At 44.2% G+C, this 25,863-nt stretch overlaps 3 protein-coding genes across 4 annotated transcripts; 2 read left to right on the top strand and 1 right to left on the bottom strand.

Annotated features, from left to right (window-relative positions):
• Positions 1 to 345: 345 nt before the first annotated feature.
• On the top strand, positions 346 to 21,238 carry LOC135484581 (WD repeat-containing protein 64-like). Of its 2 annotated transcripts, none has more exons than XM_064766205.1 (28): positions 346 to 1,021; positions 4,897 to 5,027; positions 6,723 to 6,831; positions 7,048 to 7,154; positions 10,016 to 10,045; positions 10,386 to 10,496; positions 10,879 to 11,099; positions 11,443 to 11,485; positions 11,784 to 11,881; positions 12,235 to 12,368; positions 12,492 to 12,619; positions 12,930 to 13,014; positions 13,209 to 13,297; positions 13,625 to 13,808; positions 14,177 to 14,343; positions 14,712 to 14,882; positions 15,359 to 15,525; positions 15,782 to 15,913; positions 16,313 to 16,442; positions 16,665 to 16,752; positions 17,113 to 17,285; positions 17,671 to 17,776; positions 18,110 to 18,284; positions 18,832 to 18,949; positions 19,314 to 19,508; positions 19,892 to 20,074; positions 20,369 to 20,404; positions 20,674 to 21,238. In XM_064766205.1, the coding sequence occupies exons 1-28, from the start codon at positions 868 to 870 to the stop codon at positions 20,752 to 20,754; spliced, it is 3,546 nt and encodes a 1,181-aa protein (XP_064622275.1). In that variant the 5' UTR covers positions 346 to 867; the 3' UTR covers positions 20,755 to 21,238. The 2 variants fall into 2 exon arrangements, with proteins under 2 accessions (XP_064622275.1, XP_064622276.1); XM_064766206.1 differs by having other exon boundaries at positions 15,359 to 15,483.
• Positions 7,231 to 9,973, bottom strand: LOC135484582 (somatostatin receptor type 4-like). The gene is made up of 2 exons (XM_064766208.1): positions 9,020 to 9,973; positions 7,231 to 8,091 (listed from the first exon to the last, which is right to left on the bottom strand). The coding sequence occupies exons 1-2, from the start codon at positions 9,343 to 9,345 to the stop codon at positions 7,377 to 7,379; spliced, it is 1,041 nt and encodes a 346-aa protein (XP_064622278.1). The 5' UTR covers positions 9,346 to 9,973; the 3' UTR covers positions 7,231 to 7,376.
• A 569-nt stretch (positions 21,239 to 21,807) lies between the features above and the next one.
• LOC135484583 (dimethylaniline monooxygenase [N-oxide-forming] 2-like) lies at positions 21,808 to 25,835 on the top strand. The gene is made up of 5 exons (XM_064766209.1): positions 21,808 to 22,170; positions 22,698 to 23,257; positions 23,426 to 23,813; positions 24,449 to 24,693; positions 25,074 to 25,835. The coding sequence occupies exons 1-5, from the start codon at positions 22,047 to 22,049 to the stop codon at positions 25,395 to 25,397; spliced, it is 1,641 nt and encodes a 546-aa protein (XP_064622279.1). The 5' UTR covers positions 21,808 to 22,046; the 3' UTR covers positions 25,398 to 25,835.
• Positions 25,836 to 25,863: the final 28 nt, after the last annotated feature.

Raw genomic sequence — 25,863 nt, forward strand, 5'->3', positions numbered from 1 at the left:
TCGGCATGTGTGATTAAGAGAGAGCAGGCTAATCATGTATACACCAACAACCCTTCCTGCGGAAAGTTGGCCAAATTATTTTCACTATTCTTGTTAATATTAGCTATGTTCAAACCAATGTTGTAAGTGCGTATAAACATGAAAGACAGAGTTTCTCTGTTGACCCAATGCCTAAGCCTAGTGCTAGGCCTATGCCAATGCTAGCATTGATAATGCGCCCCTTACACTACTTATGCGTAGTACGGAAAATCTCACTGAGTGCACTCGGTTGGGTCTGACTTTAGCTAAGCTAAGATATTGGTATTGGGACACGACCATAATCATTCAGTGTAAACAGACTACACAATCACAATATAGGTATGGATAGCGCGACCCCGTGTCCTTCTTTCATGATTTACGTGATATTCCAGGCCTATCCATCACCACAGAATGGGAAGGTACAAATAGTCTGAGAGAAATTCGGGATATTTGACAGCAAGGACTAAGGAGTACACTGTCTGTGACGAATGACCGGTAACGACTTTTTTGGCTTTGGTGTATTTTGGAATGTCGTGAATCGTTCAATATTTTCAATGAGTTTAATTGTTGATATCGCTGCCATTCCTTGGAATATATCCAAGGAGCTCAGATAGTGTGAATGAGATCTCCAGCCGCGTCGATCCAACAGTGGAGAGGAAATACCGTAGTCGCGGTTTTTTACATTGATATTCCAAGTGATCGTTCTGTGCCTACGAACCTATGGTATTCACCATTGGAAATGTATACAGTAGCTCAGTGCAGTAAGAAGATTGATAAAACTTAATACGAATCCGCAGTAAGCCTTTCAAACGGGTCATTTCTCGTCCAGGAATCTAACGGAGTATCATAATGTCGGCGGTGGGGGAGCGGGTAGGGACCCTTCCTCGACCCTACACGCTTGGGACCTTCCAGAAGAGACTTAACGACTTCTCGGATCTCATGAAGGAGTTGACCCTCCAGGATATGGAGGCAACGCCAGAAGAAAGGAGACAGTTGATTACAGGTAACTACATTGCTCTTGAACCAGCTCTGATTCTGATAATGATTCCCTTACGGCGTATCAAAACCTCGTAAACATTGGCATTTGAGGAGCTAAGCCGAATATTTTTCGAGTTTCCTCATATTTCTGCTGGATTGAATTCACCATTCACAGTAAAAAAACTGTGGTATGTTGTTTTCGCAAATCTATCTCAATTCCCAATCTGGCCGTGAGCTCATTCTGGTATTACAAGGCGAGCAATGAAGCGAGCAATATCAATAAGATCAAATCACTCCATGTATATTGACCTAATGGTGGCGGTTATGATTCAATCAATAATGGCTTAGTTTGTGTTTGATCAGTCAATCAAGATATTGATCAGTTGACTTTTGGTTGTGGCTTCTCTCTCTGGATCATTTGCTGGCTGGTGTCGATGGCGATCACATTTAGATGAGAGAAAACATGGAAACATCACAATCCTAAGATAGACTGGCATATTCAATGTTGTCATCTCGACTCCTGTCAATAACATCGATAGCGTACATTACAATCCCAGACTGTAAATAGCCTCTATAAACATATCATATCGAGACAACCATGATCAATGTCCAAGCGTACTGAATAGAAGTAGCAAACATTCCCAATCTGAGAAGAAACACATCAAGCAGAACAGCCCAGTTTATTACCAAGGTCGCCTTGCATACCACACGAACCTTTGTTGACAACCAGCAGGGGGGGGCTTGCTCACCTGACGACGGATCAGAGAGCTGTCTTCATTATATATGGTGTGTACCAAGTTGTCTTCATAGCATCGGTACCCACCTGGCGTCAATGACGAGTTTTGTTACATCTATTCCTCCCAGGCTTTCAGATCATGTAGGGAGAAATTTGTTGGCGACAGCTTATGCTGTTTTTTACACCTTGAGGGAGATTTGTAGCACCGGCGTTGTATACGAGAAACAAGCCCCTGAAAACCCCGATCAAGATCAGTTTTGGATATCATCTCACGCTATAGATATTTTACAAGTGCATGACTGAGGAACAAATGTATAGAATGGTCGAGATGTGATCAATGAAGAGCCCAGTGTGAGCTCTGTATTGTATACAAACTGAGGATAGGACTCTTTGCCTCCCATTTGCCTTCTGGCCCGGAAGGAGGGGTCAAACAGCATCCCTCGATATGTTGTTACAATAGCTAACCTATAAGAACGATCATTGACAGAGCTTTCCTTCCTAAAGGTCAACTGTGGATTGGTTAATGAAACCATGGCACGACCTGAATGTAGTTTTTGGCGAAGAGTTATTCCAAATACGGTATTCAAGAACATTTCATTCCCAGCAATAAATCCCCTTTTTTCAAAGTGAAAGCATTTTACTTCAGATTTCTAACATACAAAAGAACGGTTTTAATATCGTTTCAACAGAATACCCTACGGTGGCCCATTAGGGACATCATGTTTTTTTTTAGATTCAAATACGATTTTTTTTTCTCGAATTTTCTCCACGGAATTAAGTATTTTCTCCACGGAATTAAGTATTTTCTCCACGGAAATAAATACTTTTCTCCACGGAAATAACATTTATCTCCACGGAAATAACATTTATCTCCACGGAAATAAATACTTTTCTCCACGGAAATAAATACTTTTCTCCACGGAAATAACATTTATCTCCACGGAAATAACATTTATCTCCACGGAAATAAATACTTTTCTCCACGGAAATAAATACTTTTCTCCACGGAAATAACATTTATCTCCACGGAAATAAATACTTTTCTCCACGGAAATAAATACTTTTCTCCACGGAAATAACATTTATCTCCACGGAAATAACATTTATCTCCACGGAAATAAATACTTTTCTCCACGGAAATAAATACTTTTCTCCACGGAATTAAGTATTTTCTCCGCGGAAATAACATTTATCTCCACGGAAATAAATACTTTTCTCCACGGAAATAAATACTTTTCTCCACGGAATTAAGTATTTTCTCCGCGGAAATAACATTTATCTCCACGGAAATAAATACTTTTCTCCACGGAAATAAATACTTTTCTCCACGGAATTAAGTATTTTCTCCGCGGAAATAACATTTATCTCCACGGAAATAAATACTTTTCTCCACGGAAATAAATACTTTTCTCCACGGAATTAAGTATTTTCTCCGCGGAAATAACATTTATCTCCACGGAAATAAATACTTTTCTCCACGGAAATAAATACTTTTCTCCACGGAATTAAGTATTTTCTCCGCGGAAATAAATAATTGATTCCGCTGATATGATTGGTCCTGCATTTTAGAGGACGAGGTCAAGGTGAAACTATTAACCCTTAAACCCCAACCTTGCGGTAGGCTCGGGAACCAAGCTGTACAGGCGCTGCCCGCTGGAACACGAGGCCGCTTGTCAATCCCGTTTGACATTGTCAGATCTGACTATACGTGTATAGTGTTGGCATGAAGACTGTGGAAGATGTAAGTAACACGATGATTGTCAGATTTGATACGTTTTGAATCATAAAAATGCAGTTGGTAGCATCTTTGTAGAGTGGCCTAGTATCAGTGAAGAAAACGGTACGTGGAGACCCACTGCCGATGTTATGTATAGCTAGCTACTGCGCGCGATAGCTAGCTATACATAACATCGGCAGTGGGTCTCCACGTACCGTTTTCTTCACTGATACTAGGCCACTCTACAAAGATGCTACCAACTGCATTTTTATGATTCAAAACGTATCAAATCTGACAATCATCGTGTTACTTACATCTTCCACAGTCTTCATGCCAACACTATACACGTATAGTCAGATCTGACAATGTCAAACGGGATTGACAAGCGGCCTCGTGTTCCAGCGGGCAGCGCCTGTACAGCTTGGTTCCCGAGCCTACCGCAAGGTTGGGGTTTAAGGGTTAATAGTTTCACCTTGACCTCGTCCTCTAAAATGCAGGACCAATCATATCAGCGGAATCAATTATTTATTTCCGCGGAGAAAATACTTAATTCCGTGGAGAAAAGTATTTATTTCCGTGGAGAAAAGTATTTATTTCCGTGGAGATAAATGTTATTTCCGTGGAGATAAATGTTATTTCCGTGGAGAAAAGTATTTATTTCCGTGGAGAAAATACTTAATTCCGTGGAGAAAATACTTAATTCCGTGGAGAAAAAAAAATCGTATTTGAATCTAAAAAAAAACATGATGTCCCTAATGGGCCACCGTAATACCCTGATCCATAATGAACAAAAGGAATAGTTAACCGAATGAGATATTAATTTCTTGTTGATGGAATCACAACAGTAGCTTAATGTTGATCTGAGTGAAAGACACCTGGCTTCCCAAACAGTCTGCTATGGCTAACACAATATGGCCCTTGGTGTGTCAACCAAGGAATAATACAACAATTTCATTTCGTGTATAGTAGGCTAACAGGAATGTTATAGATCAAAATATCCGACCATTATTGGTGTTAAAAAGTATGGTTACCCAGTGGGATCCGTGGCTTAGTGGCTGATCCTTGGGTATCAAAGTACAAGTGGTTTTGGAGTGCACGAATGGTGTGGTAATTAACCTTCTTGAGACCATGTTACCTTCTGCACACTATTGAATGATGAGTTTTCTGTTTATAATTATGAAACTTCAGGAAATAAAACTTAGTGCCTCTCAAAATATCGACCTCAAAGTCACTTTTTAGGACTCTCTAATGTTTGGAGATATGATTATTGTCAACGCTAACCCTAACCAATCTTTTGTCTTTTATCACCAACCGTGAAAGTGAAATGATCTTCTGAAATGGAAGGAGAGCTACCTCGATCGGGTGCAGCTTGGTTCTGGTGTTGCCCATACCCTCCATAGTTGTCAAACCTGCATTGCAATATTGCATGAGGACTTATCTTTTTCAGAAAACCTTCGCTTTGACCAATTTTGTGAGTCTATTCGATCGTTGTTTGGGTCCGACATCCGTAACCAGGACCTGAAGGCTCTCTACAGGAAGATATCAACAAATCCAGATGCGAAAGTGGACTGGAGTGAGGTGAGAAGAGCAAGAGTCAAAGAGGGCACAAGGATGTGACACTGCATGGGGACAACGGGTAGACAAGGGAGACGAGGGGCAAGGGGCAAAGGATAGAAAAGGATGAGAAGAACAAGTGATAGGCAAGGGGATAAATGGGAGGGTGAGGCAAGGAGGGAAATGGGAGATATGGGGGACCAGGGCGAGAACAGGGGACAACAGTAGACAGAGAAAAGACGGTAAGGCAAGGGAACGAATGGTAGACTAGGGGGAGGCAAGGAGGGAAATGGGAGATATGGGGGACCAGGGCGAGAACAGGGGACAACAGTAGACAGAGAAAAGACGGTAAGGCAAGGGAACGAATGGTAGACTAGGGGGAGGCAAGGGAACGAATGGTAGACTAGGGGGAGGCAAGGGAACGAATGGTAGACTAGGGGGAGGCAAGGGAACGAATGGTAGACTAGGGTAAGGCAAGGGAACGAATGGTAGACTAGGGGGAGGCAAGGGAACGAATGGTAGACTAGGGGGAGGCAAGGGGTACAAGAAGAAAACATGAGTGTGGTCAATACTTTAGTTTCCCGTCTATAGAGCATTTGATGCCAAAATTCCAGCAAAGCTTATGGGCAGATTAACGTTCATGATCAAACAGCCTGTCTCGGATAGTGGCTAATCCTACATGCAAACACTCTCAGACGATCTCAGAGACAAACACACTAATGGGCAGTATCTTATCGGATTAAAAGAACATGAAATGCAGTTCTCAATTGGTAAAGCCTGCACCACACGGTGAAAATTTGCGTGATGCAAGTGACACGCGTGCATGTTGCGACAGGCAAATTCTCACTGTGTGGGGTCGTTTTTTGCTGCGTATCTTCCCTCGCGAGTCGAGACGCAGCCGATCTAGCATGTTTGATATTTTCTCGACACGCGAGGAAGTTAATCACCGTGTGGGGGCTACCTGCAGCAATGTTGCGCGAGTTCGACGAATCACAACAAGCAGATCGGTCACATGATTTATAGGTCAGTCACATGATACCAAAATGACAGCGCCCGGGAACTGTCAAATCCTATGAGAAGTATTATGGACCAAGACCAAATTGCCCTTATTCTCCTGCTGTTACTCCGTCGGAGGCGGCGGCGGAGGCGGCGCCGCGTGGACCGTAGTCTTTGGACAAGGCCATGGATTCAGAGAAGAGAGGATAAGGGGGCCTATGCAAATCTAATTGCTGAATTGCGGGAGGAGGACCCCATGAAGTATCGCCAGTTCCACAGAGTGCGGGTCGAGGAACAGATGGAGTAACAGCAGGAGAATAAGGGCAATTTGGCCTTCTTGGTCCATAATACTTCTCATAGGATTTGACAGTTCCCGGGCGCTGCCATTTTGGTATCATGTGACTGACCTATAAATCATGTGACCGATCTGCTTGTTGTGATTCGTCGAACTCGCGCAACATTGCTGCAGGTAGCCCCCACACGGTGATTAACTTCCTCGCGTGTCGAGAAAATATCAAACATGCTAGATCGGCTGCGTCTCGACTCGCGAGGGAAGATACGCAGCAAAAAACGACCCCACACAGTGAGAATTTGCCTGTCGCAACATGCACGCGTGTCACTTGCATCACGCAAATTTTCACCGTGTGGTGCAGGCTTAATGTCGCACAGCGGCTGTATATTAACTCCCTTCTTTTCCTTTTTTATGTCCATCTCGTCTTTTAGTTGTTTGGTTTCTTCCAATCGGAGACCGATGAGACGGATCTGACATTAGGAGGGGAGGAGGTCAGTGTGTTCACTGTGTCCAAGAGGCTGCGGGTTGGAGAAGCTGCAGGTCAGTATACGAGGCAAGGGCCCAGGCTCCAGTTGTCTTCAACTTATAAACTGGTCTGACATTGACAGATATAAGGCTTTTAATTCTAACTGATGATGTCAACCTGTTTCCAAGTGACAGCGTACTACAACACGTCCCCTCCTCCTCCATACATGTTACCTACCGCTTGTGAGTTTTGCCAAATGGCTAAACAAACTTGTCGTGCTTTTGTTCTAGGTGACAAGAAGCGTCGTGACATCATCCAGTCTATTCGCATCATCCCGGCTTTGGATGGCTATCTGGCAGCTTCACAGAAAGGTGCTATCTGTATTTGGAGCAGCAAGGTAATACCTTCATTTGTAATGTGGACACCAGTATTGGTGCTGAGACGGCTAGACGATCCATCCAAGTAGGCGTCTTGAAGTAAATAAGGTTTCGTGACGCATAAATTTAGGCAGCCAGAGTAACCACTTACCCCAGATCAAAGTGCAAAGGCTTATGTCTGGGCAAAGACGCCAATTATGATGACGACGACGACGATGATGATGATGATGATGATGATGAAGTCACTTCGTTTTTTTCCGAAAGCAGCAAAACAAAACATTTAACGTGTCATTCCGAAAGTTTTTGCCCCCGCATAACAGATAAAGGTAGAAGTTTGCCGCATAATTCATTGTCCATGGAATAAATAAACAATTGCGTATCAAATTATATCGTAGATTCCAATAATCAACATCCATATCATAATCGTCTTGGACGATCGGAAGCTTAAAGACTAAGTCAGACACACGCAGTGGAACTGACAATATCAGATAAGCCAATGAAACCACGATGAGTATCCGCGTCAAATGACTCCCGCCGTCTCCTCTCGGGGCGGCCATTTTGCTTTCGGCGGCCATTTTGTTCCTCCGCCGGTTGGCGCCTTGTACGTTGATGATGATGAGAATGTTGCACGAGATTATGATGATGAAAGGGATTGCAGTACCAACAATTAGAATATACAATCCCACGACCGTCTCGACCCAGGGCGGGTCCGGGTGGTATAGAATTTCTGTAATTGCCCCAGTCAATTTGTCTTTGTGGACTTTGAAGGTAAAGAAGAAGTTGATGTTTATGAGAGCAGGTACAAAGAAAAAGGATAGGGCTTTCTTGGCGGATGATGGGGTGCAGATTGTTCTTGCTTTTAAAGGGAACTGAACGACGATGGCCCTATCTATGCTCATCAGAGCGAGGAATATTCCTGATGACATGCCAAATGTATTGGCTGAATACCATATAAACCTAAATGAAGATAGAATATAAGCAGAATATAAACCTTAATGAAGTGAAATAAACAGAGACCGCTAAGGTTAGGTGTGACTATTGTTCTCTCTAGCGTCTTTTTCCAAATGCGAAGATAAGCTTGCATCCTTCTGGGAGTTGGGTGGCAATTGATTCCAGAGCGTGGCAGCAGAAGCGCTGACTCATTTCTGGCCGTACCGGGTCCGTGCCTTTGGAATGACCAGTGTTAGGGAATCCCCTGACCTTAGGTGCCATGGAGGTTGATCAACATTGATCAGGTCAGAGAGATGCCCAGGAGACTGGCCGTGTAAACATTTAAAGGCATGGGATATTTGCAGCCCATCTTGATTATAACCTTTGCCCCGTGTATAAGTAACTCTTGTCCTACGTCCAATTGTGCGAAAACCTTACCGCAATTGTTTCGAGCCAGAGGACCGTATAATGAGAAGACTTAATCTGGTTGCCGTCAAACTACCAAAAACTGGTGCCTAAATTCCTCGATAAACAACATCGCGTTGGCATCTGACTTCTGTGCTAATTCTTGCGAATTCATCCGGAATTTAAAATCGTACACTCTTATCATATTCGATTGAAAATCACAGTTAAAAAATCGCAAGTGAAGCAGTTCTTCCTTAGGACTTCCGTGAAGCTGCTTCATGCTGATCGCTGAGAAATGCACTTGGTTCTTTGTCATTATAAGAAGTATCGAAACTGAACGCTTGTTTCAGTAAAGTCGTCCGTGGTGCTACATGTACCTATGGCAATGCAGGGTGTTGCATCTCAAAAGCCGAACAGAGGGTAGAGCTACCAGTAGAGTTCACTTTAGAATCCAGGTTGATAGTGAAAGGGTGTTACACATTTGATGGCATGCACCTTTAAGTCTACTTATGGACGCAAGAAGAGAGAACAACAGTTTACCTCTACTCACAAATGAACTTTTGCGATGGTGCTTTCGTCCAAGCTGAATCCGAGACCAAAGGTCCAGAGAAACATGTAGGATGCCAGTGCCAGCAAGACCATGCTGTCCATGGCAGCTAACGCGGACATGTACACACACGTACTGATGCGGCGATTCTCCTTGGTCGTGGTCACAAGGAAGGAGACGACGTTGCCCAGGATTCCAAGGGGGAGATACACCGCGAATGACTTGGTTACAAACTCTAAAGCTGTTTTGATTTGGAGCTCCAGATAGGTATCGGCCTTTATAAGCCCGGCACGGGAGTTCCATTCGTAAAGCGTAGAACTTTCATTCATTTTGTTCGGTGCCAGTTTTTTGGTATGAAAGCTAAATTTTGATATTTGGACTGCACATACCAACGGCGTGGTAATCAACGCAGGCAATAATTCTAACGGAAGCTCTGGTTGTACAATTGAAATGGGAAATCACTTTCTTTCCGTCTTTCCTATATGACCCGGCAGTGGTTCATTAAAGTGGTCATCCTGATCAAAGTCATATTCTCCGCGAGCTACGAGAAAACGGCTGAGAAAACTGAGGTTGTGTTAGTCGTATCCGTCACACGAATTCGCAAGTATAGAGATTACAGGTCTCAAAGATCTGAAGGATAGAAATTTTAAGTCTGATCCTGGCGGACACAAACAGCTCATTGGTTTTCATAAAAAAACTGCACCATGATGCCACGGTGGTTCATCACTAGGTCCAGCAAGGATTCGCTCCGAGGAACTCATCACCTCAAGTCGTCAGCTCACACACTTACTGCATCAGAGCCAACTTGTAGTATGTTCATCATTTACATTCAAATATGATTCGAACACTTTTTTATATGATTACATACCTGCATGTGTCCCGTTATATTTGTGATAGATGGTAATTGCCGTGCTGATGATTGCTGCTGTCAAATCAAATATGATCACGATGCGGTCACGCCTCGAGCTGTTTAACCATTTTGTTCTTTCTATCTTTTAGCTTCGACTGCAAACATGCGTTGATATTAATGTAAGTTCAGTCTTTGTAACTGTAAGGCATCACCTGCTGGTACGTGTGTTTGTGTACGGGCTCTCGTTCATGGCGCTCATGGTTCCGTACCAGCGTGTGACTATGCTCGTATTGGATGGCGTCAAAGAGCTTCGAAAAGAATTGGCAAGAACTGATGATACGTGAAGACAGGAGAGAAAAACTTTGGGCTCTGAGTTCATCAACTGAACCTATGTGTTCATGAAATGAAGCTATGAGTTCATGAAATAAAGCTGAGGATTGGCATTATGAAGCTAAATCAAGTTTGCCCTCAAACTAGTTTTTCTTGCCTCCATTTGTGAAACGGTCTGTTTCTCTTCAGGAATCCGCCTGGGTTACGGGCTGTGACTATCTCCGCAGTATGCGGCGAGTCATCGTGTCAACAGAGAGGAGCTTGTCAATATGGGACAACAGGGCGAAGGTTAAGAACCAGGTAAAGTGGGCAAACCAACCACAGCAACTTCATTCGTGTCACAAGGATTCCAAAGTATCTGTGAAGCGATGTTAGTAAGAAACATGCCACAAGAGGACGGTAGCTTAGGAACAAGTGTAGCTCAGTGATGTCTACATGATCGTACGGAGGAAGAATCGAGGACGAATATGGCATAGTCAGGACCCGTCACTTGATGACAAACCACACGGTATAGCCGTCACTAGGCAACCTTCCTCCATGAAAGGAAAACCGATGGGGAAAAGAGTCTGATCTAAGCACGACAGCTAACTGAACCAATTAGGACCTAATGCGGGTGAAAGGAGTTACGTGACCGACTGTGAGTTCTCGGGGCTTTCCCTGATACTTCTTTGTTCATTTTCAGCATGTTTTCACCATCAAACCCCTGGAACATTCGCCTCAATGCGTGTGCTGGGTGCCCAACTCCAACAGCCATCTTGAAGACACAGTGCTTTTCGGCGACGACCAAGGCTTTGTCAATATGCTGACCCTAGCGGCGAAGGACCTGACACCTAAAAATGCCAAGGGAGATGCCAAGCTAAAGGAACGAGAGAACATTGCCATTGATCCGCAGAAGCTCACACAGTACGTTATGAACGTTTATGTTGATGACAAAGATGCCACCTCCTTCTCCATATATATTCCCTTCTTTTTACTCATCAGCCAAACGAATTGTTTCACCTCCTTCGACTAGTACTGGTGACTATTTTATGAGAACTGAATGAGTAATTTCATTGGACTATTGGGACTCTGCTACGTCTACGACAGCAACACACTTCCAGCAAGCTGAGTAAGGGTGTATGTCAACACCATGGACATTAAGATTCTGTGCAATTTTCTCCAAACAGTTTTGATTTGAGATTACCACTCGATATGAATACTATTTGCCGATTCAACAAAACATTGACAAACTGCTTTCTACTTTCAGTCCGATCATTCGGAGAAGACTACACGATGACTGGGTGATAAAGGTAACAGCTCTCATTGAACCACTCATCGCGGTAAAACCCTACCGTATCCACCAGATAAGCTAATAAAAGGGCTGATTAGATGTGCAAACATATCTATCGACCAGTTTGCCAGTAAAAGTGTCGGCCCATCAGCTTCATTGTATCTGAGGACATAACCGTCGTCTTCTGTAAGGTTTCAAATGAGTGATCTATTTGTTCGAGGAGTCAGGAAATATGATCGTTTCTCAAGTTGATCTCTTCAACATGTAGATGCCTTTTACGACGTAACCTATTCAAAGTGGTCTTTCACGTCTTTCAGATTGAATACATCCCCGAACTCCGATGCTTTGCCTCGTGTTCCCCGAGCAGTAACGTCTCTTTCGTTCTCGAGGAGGTCGAGGGCTTAACGGATAACCGGTATGTGGCAGGTGATTCCGTTATAGTTGTCATTTTCATTTGCCTTTTCCTTTGCGCATCATCTGCAGTTGCAATAAGGAGACTGTGCGATGGCAGCATTGTGATAAGCGAGCAAAAGCTCCAAAGTTCGATGGCAAATTTTTAGATGCAGCTCTCAAAATGAAAGACATGGACACTGGCCATTCATGCGAACGCATAGGCACAAAATGTTAGCAATTTGATCGAATGTGTATTTCACTGAAAGCAATGGGGAAGTGTCTACACTCTCCTCTCATGATATTTGTAAAGATTGCATCTGCCAACCTTTCTTTAGGGGGTTTAACTACTGATAGTCTAATCTTTCCACCTTCCAGAAATATCCGTGGTGTAGGAATAACCAAGGGTTGCAATGCGTTTGCTTTCTGTGCTCGAGCCAACATCATTGCCACCGGGGGAGTAGACAAGATAGTCAGGGTTTGGCATCCACATATCTTCTCAAGGCCGACAGGTAGGTTGCACAGGATTAAGTTCATATTGTGAAAAGCTTTCAACAGGTTGAGATATCGTCGAAGCCATAACCTTTGTATGGTGTACATATTGACCGAATCCATTCCCCTTTTCATTTTTTCAGGAAAGTTGATTGGTCATTTGTTTACAATCAGTGACATCGTCTGCAACGAGAAAGATCAGCACATCATCAGCCTTTCAACAGCTCGAGTCTTCCGTGTGTGGGACATACACACTCTAACTAGTCTTCAGGTAAACAATTGCTTGATGAGACTTGTCTCCGAGGACACAAGCATGAAATAGTCAATCTAGCTAATGACATGGCTATCTTGCTAGTACGATGCTTTTAATCCATAAATACTAGAGTTCGGCATGATGAAGGGCTTGGAGGAACTGGCATCTTAACTGATACGTTTGCTATTTGGCCCATTATCTGCTGGAAATAGACACAACGACCCACAGATCCTTTTTATAGAGTGAATGTTTTGGAATGGACGGAGCACCGCTTTGCTCTCGTTCGAGTTATCAGATTAAGTTGACTAACACTTTTTCGCCACTGTAGGTATTCACAGATAACGAGGAGCGGCCAGGCGAGAGAAGAATATTCTCAGTGGTATTCGATCAGAAGCATGACAGGTTGATGTCAGGTAAGATTCGTTCACTTCCTTAAACAGTTGAGTAGAAAGGTTGCTATCCGTCCCGCACTATCTCAATCTCCAAACGCTGTACACCCCAACTTGCATCAGTTACAGAAGTTCGCATATTGTAAATGAAATCACTTTGATGATAAAATCACATCAAACTGAGCCTTTCGCTATCTATTTTCATACTCTGTTTCCAGGATCAAGTGTGTTAGATTCGTGGCCCCTGACTCGAGCAGTCCAGGACACTATGCAGGTTCCCCATACACACGACAGGCCGGTCCTACAGGTTAGTTCAAATAAAGACAGGCAAGTCGATGTGGTTGGTGCTTGCACTCTGAACTGCTCTTACAGCAGCCAGAGCTTGAGGGGTGCCTGGATGATGAACAATCTCACACATTGCTACACAAACGTACTGGAAACCATCAACGACATCATCTTTGACAGCTCGGTCGGAAGCTCATCTTTTTTTCCCATATCACACATTGTGCATGTGGTGGTATGCAATGCAGGTTCCTTGCTAAGGGTTAGGGGTGAAACGTATCTCTGGTGCATGGCCACTACCTCTCATCAGAGTGTTTCCCACTCAACTGCTTTTCAAAACTATTCTCTGCAGGTTCTGTACAACAAAGAGCTGAACCAAGTGATATCGGTCTGCAGTGAATCCATGCTCAAGGTTTGGGAGATGGAGACGGGCAAGTTTGTCTACCAGATTGCTGAGCCTCATGGGACAAGTATTGAGATAGTTGCGCTAGCCTTAGATAGTTCAGGTTATCGGTTAGCGACTGGAGGTTCAGATGGTAAGAGGTTCAGATGGCATTGCCAATCGTGTTATCTCCTTCTCCATACAGGTTCCTTCAATTCACTCATCTGACACGCTCAGGGGTTCCTGGTTCGATCCCCGCTGTTGTCCTGAGACTCTGCGCCGGTCCCTTTGCATCACATGCCTAACTCCCCCAGGTGGGTACGGTCAGAAATGTGCAGGCGATAGCACTGGTTCAGCAGCTCATCTGAGATCTACAGAGAGATTTCAGGATAGACCAGGGAATAAAGCGCCTTTAGAATGTTGTACCCTATAAAGCACAATATTAGAACTTGCATTTATCATTGTATGTCATATGCAGTTTATCAATGTTTACGCACATGTTTGGTACTTCTCCCATTTCAGGCTCAATGAAAGTTTGGGATTTTGGTGCTGGCCAAGAGATCAAGGAGAAGAGTGGTAAAGGTCCGGACCAGGAGGAGTTCACCTTGGTCGAGATTCAGTATTGTACGGTCGAGGAGAAGCGATGTATTGTGGCCATTGGGTGGAAGAATCGCATCAGGATACTGTTGGTTAGTGCACTCCAATCCAAACTTAAATGGCGCTTTCAAATCTTTTCAGATCTTTGGAACTCTGTAGTCTTCATGTTGGTTTCAGGCATCTTCTTTTTTCCTTTAGAGAATTTCGATTTTAGCCAGACGGTATGCACACTCAAAGAGAAATCGAGTTCATGATTATTTTGACCCTCATTCCTACCCGAGCCTTTACAATTCCTGATGAGTCTTGAAAAGCGGGATTCATATCAGGCCAATGTCAACAAGGTTATAATTCTCAAATGTAGCAAAAGGTTAGGTCCAGTTTTTCTCATATTCTTCATGAAGAAGGAAACGTATGTTGGTTGTATGTCTCTGACAGTTATTTTCATTCCATTTCCTTGTAGGATGCCAATGATGGCCATGACCTGCCCATTTTGAGAGAGTTCACAGACATTTACTACTGGACACAAGATGTCTCTCTGTCGCCAGCTCAAGATCCCTTCAACAATACTAACCCATTACCCAAGATAGGATACTCAAACGCAAGTGCGAATCTTACAAACGTCTTCAGAAAGGCAAGTGATTTTGGATTCTTTATAACAATCAAATGACTTGTGCTACTTTGGCTTTCGCAAGGCTAGGTTCTTTGGAGGTCCTTAGCCAAATGCTTGTGAGTGATCCGTAACTGTGCCATCTACGTAGATGACGGTTGCCACTCCAACAGTCACTCTACCTCGAATGAAATCTGACTAGTAATGGTTGTTCAGAGAAAGGCACGTTTCCTTATCTTTCAAAGAGTGCATGAAGCAACAACGATGTTGCAGTGATGAGTTGACCAACATTTCATGTGGTTTCCGCTCCCCTGTCGTAGACGTAGCCATAGTGCCAGACTCTGGCTCGAGTCACCTCCAAGTCACTTCTTGTTGACACATATAAAGAGTTCGAACTGAAGGTTAAGTGATGTGCTTAATGGATTGATCCTCTGCAGACTGTTGTCGGACACACAAACTCCTAACTCAATGAGGATCAAATCATATTTGTGTGTTTTCAGGAGTATGTATTGACGACAAACGATCTCACATGCTTATCTGTTCAAGAGCCCGCTACGGTGGTGACGGGCTCTGCGACTGGGAACCTCATCTTCTGGGATCTAACCAAGGGAATGGTCAATAACATGCAAGTACATCCGCAGGTGGAACATCCAATCCAGTGGTTACGGTTAGAAGTTTGGATAATTCTATGCCTGACTTCAGATATCGTGAACCAAGTGAAATCTCGATGCGTTAGTTGGACAATGAATTTGTTCCTTGGTAGATTGGACGTATTTCGTTGTACATTCCTCTGTTAAGATGGGAATTTTAGCTGTAGTTTGACGGATGAAATTCATCAGCACCAATAGTTGGCTTTTGTTTAAGCTTTCCCTCTTAATCTACCAGATGAAGATCTCATTCAATACATTGGTTGTTGTTTTCAGAGTACAGACCCCTGAACCAAGACCAGAGACGACGAAAAGTCGACACAGAAATAAACAGCTGAATGAGACACAAATCCACAAATGTCTTGTTCTCGTTCATAAGACTAGGAAGCTTGATCCTGCTTATATCCAGTAAGTTAGAGAAAGAGTGACCAACCAAGATACCCAGTGGAGAGATTTTGAGGGTTTAATTCGTTACAAAGATACCACAGCCGCAAATACTAAAGAAAAGTGATTTGAAGTCCGGCGCACGTCGTGTGGGACTGTGAGGTGATGTTGTAATCTGCTCAGGGCTGAGCATTCTTAAACATTTGAGACCCTATGCTGTTGATTCGTAAAGGCGCAGGGCTGGTGACATCATTGTCATCAGCTGAAGGCAAGGATCCTTTCACTGCAAGGATCATCAAATAACAGCGTCTTTGGCGCCGGCTGTATCATCGAAAAGGTGGTTCCCTAACTCTTCTACTAACCAACTTGAGCCTATTAGAAACGTGCGTGCTCTGAACCACTTTCTCTCATTAACTCCTTCAGGAAACTAATCGATGATGAAAATTCCGAGTTGAACAGTCCAGATGTTATTGATGGTGTTGAGAAGACAGAGGAGGCGAACTTGTCTGGTTCACAGGCCCCATCCCGAGCACAGTCACAGGCAGCTAGTCAGGTTAGTAACACATTCGTTTGAAACCCTGACAAGAGGATGATGAAGTAAATCGTATTGATGAGTCGAAGCCGTGTTCTCTTGACAACACATGACATATTCGGTAATCAAATCATTTGTCAGCCACGCATTTCGGTGTTGTCATCCAAAATCCTTAGGTATTTGACTTAGAATATGACTGCCGACAACAGAGCATGAACCTCCAAGTTGCATGTTTTATTGCAGCCTGCCACCGTGCGTGATGACGTCACTATCAAAGGTACTGAAGATGACGACGAGAAAGAGAAAGCAGACCAGTCAACCGAAAAAGATGGTGGGCATCAAATTAAAAGTTTGTTGGCTGATTTAGACATGCAGCTCATGTTGTTTTTCTTCGCGTCTAATCTCTCTTACCTTACGAAGTGCTCAACAACAACATTTCAGCAACTGGTTTAATCGTTTTAGATGTTACAAATGTCAAGCCATCATGTAGTAGTACATAGACAAGAATAGGGTATCCTCGCTGAGCCGTTACTAGTTTAGCAGAAGTGAACGTCAGTTTATATTTCGTGAAAACTATTCTCTTGCACTTGAGAGAATGAACCATCACCACTCCTGCAGAAATCGCTTCCAATCGTTTGTACAAAAGGCAGACCGACCAATGGGAAATTTAAACCTTCATTTGATTCTGCAGAGGCGAAAGATGACATCACCTTGATCAATGTCGAGTCCGTGAAGAAGTCACCCGCGGAAGATGACGACTCGATCTTCACGGATAATCCCGAGAAGAATATGATTGTCGAATCATATGATCCGGTCATAGTTACGTGTCATCAGGACGCCATGATCAGGTTCTGGGATGCCCAGGTAATGGAAACAAAGAACATTGCTGACGGTAGTGATATTTCATAGGTTCTGGGCAATGAGAAGTGCCCGAAAAGAATGGGCCACAAATGTCTAGATTGCATCAGCACAAGTGAAAAACGACGTAAACTGTCAGGTGACAGAGGGCTAAGGTAAAGGGCTTGATACAGATTGAGGTCGTTTCTTGAGACTCATTAAACGACAGGATATGAGTAAAGGTCATTAGAGAATCTCCTGACAAAATAGATTTATCCTTTTTTTGAAGAGACACAAAAGCCTCTGATCGTACAAAAGAATCCTAAAGTCCCGACGATATCTCCTGCACCGAGCCGAGAATCCCTTCAGGTCTCGGCCAGTTTATCACTTTGGTATCTTATATCATTTATAGGGACAGCTTCTGCGTGAAATCATGGCAATGACCCGCCGGCAGGGGTCGCCTGTCACCAGCCTATGTTCAGATACTGACTGCAACTACCTGGTTTCTGGAGATACAAGTAAGTAATGTACCCTCAAGTATAACTCAACATCTGGCACTGCTCAAACCCGTCGATTAGAAGGATCAGTATCATCAGCCGAATCCACACATTCGAATCGTTTGCGGGGAACTTTAAGCTTTGTGAAGGACATTTCGACTACATGTATGAGATGAAGAGCAACTGTTTAAGTCTACACATTTCCATCCGAGAAGTTTATTTCTGAACTTAAGCAACGCGACTGAAGAGGAAGACTTCAAAATGTCGCCTGAAGTGCTTATTTCTTAATGGATTGTAACAGTATATGCAACTCGAGATATTGTATGAAACCATTCTTTCTTTTTTGAATTCCAGAAGGCTACATCGTCCTGTGGGAGGTGGGCAAGTTCCTTGAAGACCCGTACTCGGAGGACAAGAATCTAATAACACAGGTGATAAGCTGGCGGGCCCATCTTACCAAAGTGGTCACCCTGAACTACGTGGACAATCTTAACGCCATCATCTCTGGCTCCATGGATGGCTCAGTAAGGTAAGAGATAATACTTAAACAATGATGATACATACGTAATAGGTTGTTAAGCGCTTTAGTTACTCAGCAAGATGGCAGAGCAGAGTTAAAGGTGTTTATTCATCTTTCAGCATTCCCAAGTGATAAGGGGAAACACTCAAAATCGTTACACTGGTTCCACGTACTTGTGTCCGGGAGAGACCATCCACTGAGGGTCTGATGTCGGACACATAGAACCTCTGTCAGAGATGGCTTCTTGTCCCTCCCAAATGGGTCTAAGGCAGCTGGTGACAAACTCTTTTCACAAGCCTCACGCGTCCTCCTCCATTTAAATAGAAGTCTACGATGCTACTTCGATCACCCGACCTCTTACCTGCTCACATTCGAGAACTCTTCTCTCTATGGCATGGTGGGGAACGAAGGGTCGTCTCTTTGACTTCTTCAGCCACTATCGACCTCTTATGTTCGTCTCTTCTTTCTGCAGGGTATGGTGGGGGACAAAAGGTCGTTTTGTGGGATTCTTTGGCCAGTATCGACCTCTCTAACGTCGTTTCTCTTCTTTCTACAGGGTATGGTGGGGAACGAAAGGTCGTTTTGTGGGATTCTTTGGCCAGTATCGACCCTTTCACTTCCAAACGAATGAGGAGACAGCAGGCACCCCGATACTTCCCTATGACATATCAGAGGTAAGAAATAATATAAAGATGAAGACATAGATAGGGCCTTAGGAAAATATCAGCTTTCAGCTTCTGACGGAGATGAAATGACCTGACAGAATGAGAAGTCTAGTTGATGATTTCTGTCTCTACAAGTCGAAATCATCCCATGCCGATCACCAAAGCGATGTTATGTTTCTCGGTCCAACGATTAACCGCTCTCGACATTGCTGAGCTCTCCAAAGGCAATTCTTCCGCCGAGTGGGTCTTTTATACTTCGGACTATGAGAAGAAGGGTTTGGCAGACGCTCGATTCCTTTGGTGGCGAGTTTCGGTTGAAACCGTTCAGACGGCCCGACTAGCCAACATCATCTTTATTGTTTCTCTAATACAGGGTCCCCTGGGTCCCGTCAAGAGGCAGTCTGCTTCACAGAAGATCAAGAATGCCCGAAAGATGGACTATCCCTTGGTGTTTGATGAGTTTCGGTGGAAACCATTCAGACGTTCAGCATACTTTGACCCGGTACAACAAGCGAAGAAACAGCAGCCAGAGGACAAGAAGTTCTTTGGGGCGTTGATAAAGCCAAGGGTGGGTATCAACTCTGAACGTGGAGGTTTCGTTTTTAGACCTGTTTCGCGAAGAAGACCAGCTGGAAGTTCGAGTGTGGGGCGACGCCGTCAACTATATTGTCGTTACCGGGCGGTAGCCATCCTTGTTCCCCAGTAGAAAACGCAACATGTTTATACATTACTGTTACATTGCTGTTACATGTCTGTACCCGATATCTACCGGGTCGCTGTTGACAACCAAGGCAGTGGATCGACTGCTGATGAACTCAGTGACATTTGGTCGATTGTCTCACGTTGGCATATGCACATTGGACATGCTGGAGAAAATGAAAAGTGTCTCAAGCCAAGTGTAGGTAACCCTTCCATTCAGTATGACACTAAGTACCAGGTGATCTTTTCCAGCTGAGAAACAACCACCTTGAAAGCTTCACCACAGCCGAGGCAAGAATGGGCGGGGTCTTCCGAGCGCTGCCCGTGTACAGGGTTCGAACTCCAGCCAAACCAAAGACCCCTGACATCACATTCCTGCCAAGGTCGAATGAGGCGGACACTAAGCTGCCTTCCTATCTGCTGCCAGGAAATAAGGTAGATAATGTCAGATGATTACTCTCTCTACAATATACCTTTAAATCTCCAAGTATCTGAAATTCTCTACGGACCTCCCTACAATAAAACCAGGGCGTTTTCCAACAGCGCCAGGCCAACATGATAAACATGGCTGCCTTCAGGTCCAGACTTTGAGAAGGGATTCGTCGAACAGATCATCTGAGTCACATTCTTCTCTCCAACACTGCTGCAATATAGCATCAGTCACACTTTATTGTCACAGTTCATCATATACTTTGTCATAACAACAGTATAATAATCATTTTTTTCTAGGTTGGAAATAAAAAGGGGTCACAGACTGATCGAGGGGTAAGTTAATAACCCAATGAGAGGAAGTCGTTAGTCCTTTGATTGAAGAGAACATTCATGACATCAAAAAGCATCGAAGACCACTCCTTCATTTTCAAGCTGAGACTCGCTGAATTTGATACTTTAGATCATTTGAACTCCAAGTCCGAGAACGGAATGTTAGTAGCTGCTCTCGTAACTCTCTCTACCCATAGCTTCTGTGTTTAGCATACATAGCTACGTTATATGAGACTACCAGTTATAGTTATTTATCTGTTTATCGTTTTCAGCCAATGCGGAAGAACAGCAAAATGTCATCCATGCCGTCAACTCTGACTTTATCTTCCATCAGCTCACCAAGAAGGCGTTAGTGATGATACTTATAAACAGTATGCGAACAGTTGAGGTCATCAAAGGATACCGCACAGCTGCAATCAGTCATTCTTGTTAATAAGAGACGTTGATATTTAATGGTTTATTCGAAGATCATGTGAACTCCCCAGCCTTACATTAAAACGATAGCCCAGTATGAAAATGTCATGATCATCTATCTCTCTCCATCACACACATCCATTGCAAAGACAAAAGACACCAACATCTTGCAGTGATTTTTATTATTGTGCCGATGTATGATTGGGGATCTGTTGGAGTGTTTTACACATGCGCTCATGGGTTCAGCCATGCAGTGTTGTGCATTAATCTGTGACAACAAGTGAATATGATATGTGAAATTGTTCATTGTTTTATAATGTCTGTATACAGATGTCTGTGATATTCCATGTGTGATGTATTGTCCCTCTATTGGTTTTGTACATTTTCATTTTTGTTTAGAATAAAGTGATTCTAGTCGTTTCATATCTGCTGTTGGGCGTTTTTTAGTTTTGAATTTTTTTAAAACTCCATGCTGTTTTTGAATTTCTGTTGCTAACAAATCTCACATCACTTGAGGTGGCCGTGTGACGAAAATAGGCGGACAAGAGAAACCCGTTCATTTGACGTTAGTGCGTTTCGGGCCCTGTGTGAAAGCTCCTAGGCCCTATTTGCCAAATGCGGGCGACGCTCTGCCGCCCAAAAACACCCCTTTCACGCATGGTTCCGTACAAGGATGCTCTACACATGTCATTGGGAGTGAACTCCGGACACTGATAATGAATTTTAACCGGCCTTTGAATGGTATGTAACCCCAAGGTCTGTATATCAAGCTGCAGTGGAGAGAGTTCCCCGGATTATTGGTGTGCTCTGCAAATGCTTCTTGTTCATTTTCATCTATCTCTGGAGGTTCGGTGAACCTTCCCGCGCTTTCAAAAGTCGCGTGAAACCAGGCTATGCCACCTATCGTTTCGTTAATGAATTGATAGATTGATAAATACCACGCGCCATGCATGCCTTCACTTTCAATAATCAATAGTGGAATGTTCGTAAATGCCGAAGCATGCGGGACGGACAATCAGCCTGTTCCAGAAAATCAAATCGATGACCTAAATTCATGAGTCAAACAACCACATGAATTGCACTTTACACCATTTGAGTTCGGGGACGACGTATTATTGTGCTCTTCAGAATATTCGGATTCATCTTCAGGCGGTGTCACCGTGACATGCTCTAGAAACCCACCAGGGCCATTCCTTAACAGTCGTCTCGGGCTGATTTCGCCTCGGTCGTCATGACAGGCCCTGTCAGGAGAAAGGTGGCTATAATCGGGGCCGGAGTTGGCGGCCTTCTCTCCATCAAGTCATGTCTCGAGGAAGGTCTGGAGCCCGTCTGCTTCGAGCAGCTGGACAAGATAGGTAAGTGTTGCCATGGCTACTTGCTTGCTTTTGAGGCGAAAAGCAATCGTATGATGGAATGATGACAATGGTCATGGTGACCTTCGCCGGCTGAAAGGATCATTCTCCAAGCATATCTGCCAAAACAGACTACCATTAAAGCCTGACATCACAGGTGCATGAAAATACCAGAGTTGATCGCCCAAATATCCCTCAATCAAACACCTGTCAGACTCACAACTTTTACAAAATATACATACACGAGTATGTTGTGTATCATCTGTTCGCAGGCCATATCTGCATTTTTTTCATTCGAGGAGGATCGATCGCCACGATTCTGGTATTTTAACGTGACTGTGATGTTCACCACGAATCGCGCAGAAGGCAAAACAAAATGGCGGCTTGTGGTGGCAGACACGGAACGAGTGTAGTTACACGGCTGCGCGGGAGTCTATACGGACATGCGCCAAGGCATGTGCGCGAGATTAAAACCTCTCAAACGCGCCTTTTTTGAAAGAGTTTCATCATTATTCTCATTAATTTTCTAGGTGGCGTTTGGAACTTCACAGAAAAGTACTTTCCCGGGCAGGGTGGCTGCGTCTATGAGAGTCTGCGGACCAACGTCAGCAAGGAAATCATGTGCATCAGTGACTTCCCCATGTCAGCGGAGACGAACGCCTTCCCCACGCACAGAGAGGTATTTCAATATCTCGAGGATTATGCAAGACATTTCGATCTCATCAAGCACATTCAGTTTTGTACAACAGTTATATCTGTGAAAAAGTCAAATGACTATCAAGTGACCGGAAACTGGGATGTGACGTACCTCCATCGACAGCCGGATGCCCGATTGTTGGAAGAGTTCGAGGCGTCAGCTGCAGATTTGAGGGTAGAAACTTTCAACGCGGTTATGGCTTGCAATGGACGGCACGCTTTGCCGAATCAACCCCATGTGAGCGGGGAAGATACTTTCAAGGGCGTATTTCTTCATTCAATCAAATACAGGAGTGCGAACACGACCGAGTTTCGGGACCAACGGGTGCTGGTGGTTGGAAACGCCCATTCGGCCGGTGATGTCGCGATGGCCAGTAGTAACTACGCTTCAAAGGTAAGCAAAAGTCACAGACATCCTGTGAAAGCACAATCTGAAGACAGTCACAGCCAGACTTCACAGATGTATCTTCAGTTTAGTCGGAGTTTTGGTGGCGACATTCGCGCCATGGCCCGGGCCCTGACTTCATCACAAATGCTCTTCAATATCCGTCTCTGCTTTCAGACGACCATCAGCATTGGTAAAGGTACATGGATCATCACAAAATATCAACCCAATGGTCTGCCATTTGACCTCGCTCTCCGACGAGTGTTTCTCTGGCTCCCAGAGGCATTGGTGGGCTTCATCATGAAAAAGCAAGCCAACTCTTCCATTGACCATGCCAAGTACAACATCGCCCCACCTGGAGGACCTCTACACTCAACGATCATGGTCAACGATAACATTGCCTCCGCAATCAAAGATGGCCGCATTCTAGTCAAGCCCACACTGATAGGTTTCCATGGCAATGTCGCCATGTTTAATGATGGCACCGAAGAAGACGTTGATACGGTTGTTATGGCAACTGGTTTTCAATATGATTACAGCTTTTTGGATATTGAGGCAGACGAAGGTGAGATATAGCCGGATGGAATGTTTCCTTCCTTTAAGCCTTTATCCCAATTCATTTTCCGATCCGCAGATAACGTCATGACAAACTCATCACATCAAGAATATTTCATACATTGGTGGTCACTTCAAAACAATAAGTTAACACTGGTCATAAGCATAAAGTGATGTCTATAACAGTTTATGCACGTGTTTCCAAAGGGAGGTTTCTCGTGCATCACATCGATGGAATGTCTCGATGTGAACATGTCCAACAGGCTTCTTCTCGATACAGTTACCTTTCGTGTTGTTCATCCGACGAGAACAAGGACCCGGTTTCATCGGCATGTGGTCAGTAAAAAGGTCAACATCGTTTGCTGATTGACTAACAGTAACACCGAGCATCACGTTTCCTCAAAGACTTCAGTGGTGAGGAGGAGAGGCCTGAGTTGGGGCTCAAACCACCGAATATCCTGAAGGTCGCAGCTTGCTTGGCAGTGGCCTCCATTTCCTCGATCGAACAGCCACGAGGCTTCCGGCAAGTCCCGCAGTCATACAGAGCGAAACGAGATTTTCAGATTCACAAATAAGCTGCCTTAGGTGTGAGGATAATCCCAAACAATAACCAACTCTTTAAGTAAAGGAAATTCACCATTTCAGACGGGATGCAAAGTATTTTGTATCGGCAAGTGTGGCCAGGGACCCTTCCTCATGCTAGTGCGGCCTTGATAGGCTGTTTGTCAACGAGGGGCGCTGCCATACCCAGCATTGAGCTACAAGCCCGCTGGGCAGCCAGGGTGTTCGCTGGGCACGCCAGGCTACCTGATGGTGAGACCATGTTGAAAGAAGCAAGGGACAGGACGAGCTTCATGAGAGCATGGTTCGGCAGGGACAGGCTTATTCCGGTACGTATACGAAATAGTGTGTTCTTCTTACCATATTAAGATGGCTAAAGTAGGACCATCGATAGCAGCCAGGGGGCCAAATTGGTTGTCCTCAAATGTCTGATATGCAGTTAGCATGATAAGGGATGTTGGTCTTGTTTGATTGAGCTATTGGAGGAGGTTTTAGAGGAAGTGGATATCTCTATCAAAGCCTTTTTCAACAAACGATCGGTTACCGCCCTAAATGTCATACGGATGTCATACGGCTGTCTGCGGCTGAGCCACAATGTGCAACCTATACAAATGCAGCGACGACTGTCACTCTTGAAATATAAATCCACTCGGTAAAAGGGTGCATCTTCACAATCATCCATATGACAACCTGATAGTGCCCTTTTCAGGCTCCAAATGGCATTATCTACCAGGACAAGCTCGCGGAGGAAATTGGTGCAAAGCCGTCGTTCTTCAAACTGCTCTTCAAGATGCCATATCTTGCATTTCTGTGTTACTTTGGGCCAGCATTTGCTGTCCAATACCGTCTGATAGGGCCGCACCCATGGCACGGGGCGCCGGCCGCCACCAAGGCAGCCAATGCCAACACAGTCAAGGGATGTCCGCAATATCTGGAGTCCAAGGGAGAACGCACGGTAACCTGGAAGACGATAGCTGCTTTTGGATTGGGTGGCATAGCTGCCTGGCTGGCATTTGTCGTATGGTTGTCCTGAGTATTACTCATAGTTCTAAGTAGTCAGAGTCAGAAGTCAGAAATGTTTTTAAAAGAGTTTGAAGAAAAGAAATTTTCAAGTGAACTGCCTTACGGATGCTCCAACACCTATTAGATAGGGTTCATCAAAAAGATAAATAATATTTATTAAAAATATACATGTATGACAGATGGTGGTAAGAAATAAAGCAGTACTTATAAAAACATGGTAGCCAAGTAGCAAGGCTTGATGTACTCCAATGGTTGTCAAAGCCATCAGTATGAAGAGGGGAATAAGACCGCCTCCAGACTGTGCAGAGGCAAGGCACAATCGATGGCTTAGTTTGATGGTGGTGCTGGCACAGGTTTCTTCCAAAGGCAGCTGCAGCGAGCTTTGTTTCATCTTTTTATCTATTCACTGAAGACCTCAAGTGACTACTTTCAGCAGTAGGGCCACATCAACTTTGGTTTGGTACACTTTCAAACAA

The sequence above is a fragment of the Lineus longissimus genome, chromosome 3 (assembly GCF_910592395.1).
Source record: "Lineus longissimus chromosome 3, tnLinLong1.2, whole genome shotgun sequence".
Classification (NCBI taxonomy): domain Eukaryota; kingdom Metazoa; phylum Nemertea; class Pilidiophora; order Heteronemertea; family Lineidae; genus Lineus; species Lineus longissimus.

Bases quoted from the DNA above. Each gene is read 5' to 3' on its own strand.
- LOC135484581 (XM_064766205.1), top strand. From the start codon at position 868: ATGTCGGCGGTGGGGGAGCGGGTAGGGACCCTTCCTCGACCCTACACG. The intron at 10,046-10,385 runs GTAAGTTCAGTC...GTTTCTCTTCAG, and splicing joins AAACATGCGTTGATATTAAT to GAATCCGCCTGGGTTACGGG. The intron at 14,344-14,711 runs GTTAGTGCACTC...ATTTCCTTGTAG, and splicing joins ATCGCATCAGGATACTGTTG to GATGCCAATGATGGCCATGA.
- LOC135484582 (XM_064766208.1), bottom strand. From the start codon at position 9,345: ATGAATGAAAGTTCTACGCTTTACGAATGGAACTCCCGTGCCGGGCTT. The intron at 8,092-9,019 runs GTGAGTAGAGGT...ATCTTCATTTAG, and splicing joins ACCATCGCAAAAGTTCATTT to GTTTATATGGTATTCAGCCA.
- LOC135484583 (XM_064766209.1), top strand. From the start codon at position 22,047: ATGACAGGCCCTGTCAGGAGAAAGGTGGCTATAATCGGGGCCGGAGTT. The intron at 22,171-22,697 runs GTAAGTGTTGCC...TTAATTTTCTAG, and splicing joins CGAGCAGCTGGACAAGATAG to GTGGCGTTTGGAACTTCACA. The intron at 23,814-24,448 runs GTGAGATATAGC...TCACCATTTCAG, and splicing joins GGATATTGAGGCAGACGAAG to ACGGGATGCAAAGTATTTTG.